The sequence below is a fragment of the Dermacentor silvarum genome, chromosome 1 (genome assembly GCF_013339745.2).
Source record: "Dermacentor silvarum isolate Dsil-2018 chromosome 1, BIME_Dsil_1.4, whole genome shotgun sequence".
Lineage (NCBI taxonomy): Eukaryota > Metazoa > Arthropoda > Arachnida > Ixodida > Ixodidae > Dermacentor > Dermacentor silvarum.
Window position 1 is genome coordinate 278,730,660 of NC_051154.1, and position 7,587 is coordinate 278,738,246.

The 7,587-nt window shown below is 41.4% G+C and overlaps 1 protein-coding gene across 1 annotated transcript; it reads left to right on the plus strand.

Annotated features, from left to right (window-relative positions):
• The first annotated feature begins 337 nt into the window (after window positions 1–337).
• Window positions 338–7,587, plus strand: LOC125942828 (uncharacterized). The gene is made up of 6 exons (XM_049661070.1): window positions 338–687; window positions 1,556–1,668; window positions 1,766–2,021; window positions 2,255–2,322; window positions 4,998–5,072; window positions 7,579–7,587. The coding sequence occupies exons 3-6, from the start codon at window positions 1,820–1,822 to the stop codon at window positions 7,585–7,587; spliced, it is 354 nt and encodes a 117-aa protein (XP_049517027.1). The 5' UTR covers window positions 338–687; window positions 1,556–1,668; window positions 1,766–1,819.

The following is a 7,587-nucleotide window of genomic DNA, read 5'->3' on the forward strand; positions in this document are numbered from 1 at the left end:
ATGCGTGCCTACATGCCGTAGAAGACTATAAAGCCGCGCGTACGTCTTTGTTTAAAGCCTCGCTACCCTAGCCCTGCTATCGTCGCTGCTTCCGTCGCCATATTTGTCTATTCATATTCTTATATATATATATATATATATATATATATATATATATATTATATATATTATATATTATATTATATATATATATATATATATATATTTCTCTCTTTTTCTATATCTCGCTTTTTAATATATCTTAATTTAAGTGTAGTGTCGTGATTGTTTTTTCTCTTCAGTATTTATATAAGTGTATAGCTTAATTTATTTGTATAGGGCCGTTCGTGTATAGCGTAGTTAACTTGCTTTATCTTTACTTTTGTATTTGTGCTACTTTTGAGATTACTTTCTTTCATTCTTTTGTACATATCGTATTTATTTATTTCTGTAGTGATTTAATCTGCGTATATAGTGTACTTATTTGTGTAGTGGTGTAGTTGTGCATTGACATGACAGCCCCGACGTACGCGTATGTCGAGTATGAGGACGGAGGTAAGGCGATCGTCTCCGTAAGCCTGATCAAAGATTACCAACCAAATGATGTGAACGACCTCGCCTGCAATAAGCAAGTTTATTGGCGACAGAGTGGAAAGGGCTACGAAGGCGAGGAAGGCTTCTACTCCGGAAACGTCATGGTGTTGGGATGTGAGTATTAATCATTCTTTGTATTCACTTTCAACACTTCTCTTTGCTTCACGCGGAGGCCGAGCGAAGTGCTTTGCGCTATATTTCATGCAGCCTCCATGTCGCTAAATGGAGCATGTGCACAGCGCCGCGTGCGCGTTCTTTTATTGGGTCCGGTTATTGTAACGAATCCTTCTGATCAGTGAGATTAGTGCTGCGATTTTGTCGCGATGCCTTTGCCGACGGTCTTCCTTCTCGCTTTACAGTAGTCAAAGTGACGCTCCGCCCGCGTTATCAATGTGTTCATGACTGTGAACAGTGGATAAGGGTGGCATAGAATCGCGCGTAAGGCGTTTTTTTAACAAAATCGCGGCCCCGTTCTTGTCATATCACATACAACTCACGGTCCGATAACGGAAACGGGAAAATAATTGTAAAAGAAATTAAATCTAACCTTGCATATGCTCGCCATGCGTTACGTCGCCTGAAATCGGGTCGCGTTGCCCACTTTGCCGAAAATTTTAGCTCAACAGACCTCATATTTGTCATCTTTGTCATTTGACACGTGTTTCAGTGTTTCATGTGTTCAAAAGAACGCAAACTTGCTGCATCAATACATAACGTTTGTTAAGAAACATGTTGTGGGATGTGAACCAACAAAATGCCTAAGCTGGGGTACGCTTGTTTTGGGCACTTATTGCTTCCGGTTGTTACTTTTATTCCTTTTCTATATGACTTGTGGAGTTCCTCAGTTATATTTAGCACCTCCATAATGTCTCTACCCTGTGTCTTTTTATTATTTTTTCTTGCTTTTTAATCGGTAACTTTGATGACCATTGGAAATGCCACATTTTATTGTAATGAGTATTTTTCTTACATTATCCTTCAGGCGACAAAGCTGACCTAATTGCTAGGATGACCAAACAGCATAGGCCTGTGCCAATGGATGTGTTTGAGGAAACTGGCCAGGCATATCGCCACAGGCAGAAGCCAACCCTTCAGGTAATAATAATGACAATAATGCTTTAACAATTGCAAAGTTTGCTGAAACAGATATCATGCACCTTCATTTTCCTCTTGCCATTTACCTTATTACTAGGATGCAACAACAAAATAAAAAAGGCGCCGCACTGAAGCTGCAAAAAAACTGAGGATGGGCCGCATATTTCGGAAAAAAATGGGACAAGGTTCCGACTCGGGCAGTGACGACGAGGAGTTAGTGCCGCGAAAACACCTGAAGAAAGCAGAAAGCAAGATTTTGGCACTGCAAAACAAGCTGCGAATTTCGGAGCAGCAACGACTTGAAGAGCGGCAGCGTAACGTCAAACTCCAAGATTTGCTTGAAGAGAGGCTGAGTAAGCAATGTTTTATTTGTAAATGCCTGTGTCCCCTTCTTTTGGAATTTATTTTTTCAGTGTTCTTGTTTCCTCACACAAGTCTGCTATCGGTCCTTGTGCATAAATGGTATAGTAAGATGCCTCAGCATGCAAGTTTTTAGATTAGTGCTAGTCAGTACAATTGATTGTGCTTCATGTGGGGTGTAGATGCAACCATTCTGATTGTGCTTATGTGAATCTGCACCTTGCAGATTCCATGGAGGCCTCCATTGTGCAGGCAGTGAAGGCAGGGCTTCATGGAGCAAGGCTGCCTTCACAGGTATGTAATATGCCATGGTGGTATTCTATGGGGAGTAAAATTTCATGATTTTGAATTGCATTTTGTCAGTTATTCTATCATGACATTTTTTTGGAAGCTGACATTATTTGCATCCATACTACTTGATATGTTATTTCTCGCCTAAGCATGCAGCAGCAGATTAATATTTTGTCTTCATCTGACTACACGTGTAGCTGTATCCTAATAAACAAATAATAAATGATAGTTCTGTATTGCTCATACACTGACCTCACATTGTGCAAAACTTTCCCCTGTTCACCTTTAACTGCACAGTTATCTATGCACATCCCTAAGCACATGGTGGTCGGAATAGCTGCAGCAATTTGTCTAAAGCAACTAAAGGTTTTAATTTACAGCAAACCTTTGTTATGTCAAAAACAAAACCTTGCAAAGCTTAAATGGCCTTACTCTTTTACCAGTGGCTATTGGACAATATGGGAATGCACTTTTAATGACTGCACTGTTCTTTAATTACCCTTTAGGGTCATGCTGCCTATGTTTGCAGCAATAACCTACTGCTGACAAAGAGATCAGTGCATGGAGCTCCAATGAAGCCATATGAGGTGATAAATTCATTGGCATTGTCATTTTTATTTGTTAGAGATGGCTATGCGTTATGCAGTGCTGATTATTTGTGTAGTCAAGTCTGATACAAATCTAACTTGGCATGAAATGCTACAGTGTAAATTTTATGATATTGAGTTTTGGTGTCTTGTATTTTATGCTGAATTATAATTTAAAATAATCAAACCAAGGGAATGAGGAGTGTGTGTTATGTAATAGAATTTATAGTTTGCCTATGTACTGCTTTGTTAGTGTGCTGTGCACATTTAGTGCATGTTAGTGCACGTTGTACTGCCTGTGTGGCCATTCACTAGTTCCTGCAGATAAGCTTTTCTTTGCTTCTTTGCACATTACTGCTCGTCTAAAATCTAGCTTCTGTATCATTGGTGAGCACTAGGTGGCATTGTTGCGCAATGCATCGAATCTTGCTAATATGTCTACAGTGCAGATTCCTCAGCGACATTGCTTGAGTAGAGCTTTCACTGCAATATCATTTTAATTCTTTCCCGAGAGAAAAATCTCTCTCGCAGTGCAAGAAATAGTGTGTAATCTTTGATTAATACTTATGTTTTAAAGCAGTAGCAGTATAGTTAACAGGATGGTAAATTGAGCTAATTGGGATTCGTTGTGATAACAGCACTAACAGCAAGGGACAAAAAATGCCCGACACAGGCTAAAAAAAAATGTGCGTGTAGCACTAGCTGTTACTTCCCATTCAAAATTATGGAAGTTTTGCCCACCACAGTAGTTCAGCGGCTGCGACAGTCTGCCACAGAGCACAAGGTCACAAAAACAAATAGTCAGTGTTGTCAGCCACAATCCAATGGACCAGAATTCAAAACTGCTCATGTGTAGATTTATGTGTACATTGATGGACTTGAGGTTTTCAAAATATCTGGATCCCTTTATATCGCTTTTTCATTGCCTGACCTTCGGACATGACACCAGTAGATTATTATATCTCCTTTGCTTTAAACAGCCATAGGCATAATAAGAGGATACTCGCTCATACTTGCTCACCAATATTCTCGGAGGCTTGCACTCGTTCACACTCTTGTGCACTTACAATTGTTCACATTTGCATTTACAGCATTCATATATTTGCTTCCATTGGCACTTATTGGGGCCCTGTAATGCTAATTCTTACATCCACAACCACTCACTGGCACTCGCTCGCATTACATTCACTCACACTTGCAGACCCCCACCTATTTTCATAATCGCATTCACTGAAACTTAGTGTCGCTAAATTTCATTCGTAGTCATGTTTATTAGCACTCACTGCTGTTCATACTTCCCGTCAAATTTGTTGACACTCCCATTCATATTTGGATCCTCGCACCCTTTATCAATCAGTAGCTCTCTACTATGCTTGTAAAATAAGTGTGGAGCAAGTATGAGTCAATATACTCCTGAACATTTTGACCTATGCAAACAGCTGGTGTTTTCTTCTAGTGCAGGAAAGTGCAATAGTATAATCACTACATGTTTCTAGGACTTTGACTAGTTCTCAGTAGTAGTGATAGCATGTAGTGCTCTGCATATGCACATGAGGCAAAAGATGGGCGGCAATATTTTGGCTAGCAAGGTAACCTTATGCATTTCAGATTAAGAGCACCATGTAGTGTTATACAAATTTTTGCATGATATAAAGCTTCAAATATGGTGTAAGCTTGCTTTGAATTTAGTCTGAAAAACGTTCACACTTCAGGTTATCTATGAAATGAAAAGTCAGTGTTTGATGTTTCTCGTACTTATGCTGGATCATTATTACATTCCGTTCCCAACCAACCTTTTTTTCTAGTCCAGACATATGTTCACATACCAGCTCACAAATGCTGCTTACTTTTCAGTCCAGGTCTGTGTTCTGGGTCAGTGACAAGAAAGGTAGCAGCTTAGGTTATGTTTAATTTCAGGTATTGTTCAACACTCTAGAAAAGTGTTCAAAAAGAACTTTGCCATTGCTCTTAGATAATTCACAAAGCTTTATATTTCATGTGCTAATGCTAATGAGTCTGTGGCCTACACATTTAAATAATTATGATGTGTGGTGATGAACAATCGCAAGGTTATTGGTTTCTGGATTTCAGGACAATGTGTGCAGAGAGAAGACATCACGGCAGGTGGCCAGTGTTCTGCAACCAGAACCTGCCATGCTGCATGAGGTATGTATACATAATACATTAAAACCCAGCTTGTATGTTTTCCATGAGGCTGTGAAAATTAAGTTAAGATCTAGAAAGCTGAACAGCCAGGAAGGAGACATATTCATTGGCATTTAACTATGCCTATGTACTATATCGCGCACACGCACACACACACACACACGTATTGACTATACTGCAGCGGTTGCGTAGCGGTAGAGCATCCACCTTGTATTCGGGAGGTACCGAGTTCAAATCCTGGTGCCACTGGAAACCCACTGTTTTTTTTTCAATGGGTAGAGGTCCCCTAGCTTGGTGCTCGGCTCACATGGGGTTGTTCACATCTCTAAAAAAGGGGGCTCAATAGAGATTTACTAGTTGTCTCTGGGCATGCCTGCTTATCCAACCATAGATGGTCTTGCTGAAGAGCATCTGCCGCAGCTGTGGGAGGCAAGTGCTGCCCGCCGGGTGCCTACCGGTAAAACATCCCCACCTCAATAGGTGCATTTGAGGCACCACATGGGAAATGGCCGCCGTGGGAGCGGCCCAAACATCACTTTTTTGTGCTCATGAGGGTTTCGACAGGAATTTGGGCGCAGGATCCTTTCCCATGTGCATCACACCTGAAGAAAGGCGAACGCGAGGCCGGGGTACACTTGTGCCTATTTGAAGCAGTAAGTGCCTGGCGGTGGTGGGAATCGAACCCGCAGCCGAGGCGGGCGCTCTACAACTAGGCCATGGCTGCTGGAGACTATGAATGATATCGTTGCTTTCAACACTTTATCTCTAGAGAGTAGACTCTGAAGAGAGCAGGCAAAACTACTGTCTGGTTAATTTTTAGCAGAATAAAATGATATAGGGAACATTGATCTTCATCTGTTTGGATCGCGAGCACTTGTTTCTTAAAAGCTAAGCTTTTTTTTCCCTCAATTTTTCTACCTTCCCCCAAGCCTGGGTTTGGCTGTGGCACCTTTGATGATGATGATGATGATTATTGGGGTTTATTGGCGCAAGGGCCAGATGTGGCCAAAGAGCGCCAATGCTATGTATGGTAATAGGCTGCTATGGGTGGATGAATAATTAATATTAAGACATGGATAAAGGACATGGATTAAGACATGGCTGTATAGAGGCCTAAGATTCGTTGAAATGTCCGCAATTATATATGCATTAAAAGTTGATGATGGTACATGACATGTTATGAAGAAACGGTGTATTAAAAAGAGGTGATATATTAAAAGAGGTAGCACTAGTGCCTCACCAGGGCCCTTAAGCACAAGGACCTGGAGGCATGTGCCATACAGGTCACAACTATCGTAGTAGCAGCCTCCATTGAGAGGACGCGCTACGAATCACGTGGGCTTATAACGCGCAATAAGTCGACATCTTGTAAAAATTGTAACACTGATTTATAGTCAAAAATTGGTTCTTTTCCAAGAAACAAAACCGGATGAAGGGGAATGTGGCATCGGTGTGCTATAGGAAAGTGCTTATTTCGTTCAGCCTCTAGTTCCCGACACTCTACCAAGACATGGAGAACGGTCAGCCTCTCACCACACCTACCACAAAGTGGAGGTTCACCACCAGTGAGCAGGTAAGAATGAGTGCCGTACACATGTCCTATTCGCAGTCGACAAAGCACGACATCAGTTTGTCGCGATTTTGTTACCGAAGGCCAATTTCGTAGGTGCGGCTTGATTGAATGAAGTTTGTTGGAGGTTTCATGGTCCCAGATGGATTGCCAAAAGTTTTTCAGCTTATTGCGGAAGAAAGGCTTCAAGTCTGTGGGAGGGATTGCTACGGTAGAGTTGCAGGTTCTCGTAGATATGGATGTAGCAAGTTCGTCTGCAAGCGTATTGCCCACTATGCCTCTGTGCCCTGGCACCCAACATATTACGATATATTGGTTAGATGCGTACATAGTACACAGAGATGAGTAAAGGTCATTGATTATTGGATTTTTATGTTTCCGTAGAGACACTAAAGCTCTTACTACGCTGAGAGAGTCTGTAAATATGACAGCTTTTTCAAGTTTTAATTCCTTTATGTGTTTTACAGCCGACATTAATGCGTATGCCTCCGCGGAAAAGATACTTGTTTCGGGTTGCAATACATCAGATTCTGAGAAAGATGGACCAATTGCTGCATAAAACACGCCAGCATTGGACTTTGATGCGTCAGTATAAAATTCTGGGCATTGGTATTTTAATTGAAGTTCTCGGAAGTGCATTCTGATGTGTTCCACAGGAGCGTGCTTTGTAACTTCGACAAATGACGTGTCGCATTTTATCATTTGCCACAGCCACGGCGGCAACAGCCTTGCTGGAGCCATCAGTGGGTGCAAATCTAGTGGGACATTCATATCCTCGCTCAACTCCCTCACGTGTAGTGTAAAAGGTTTTCTCATTGAAGGTCGGTTTTGAAATAGCGTGTCAGACGTGAAATCTTTAACAGTTTTATAACACGGGTGTTCAGGATTAGACTGCACTTTGAGGAGATATGTGAAGCTTATATATGTTCTTTGCAGGTGGAGTGA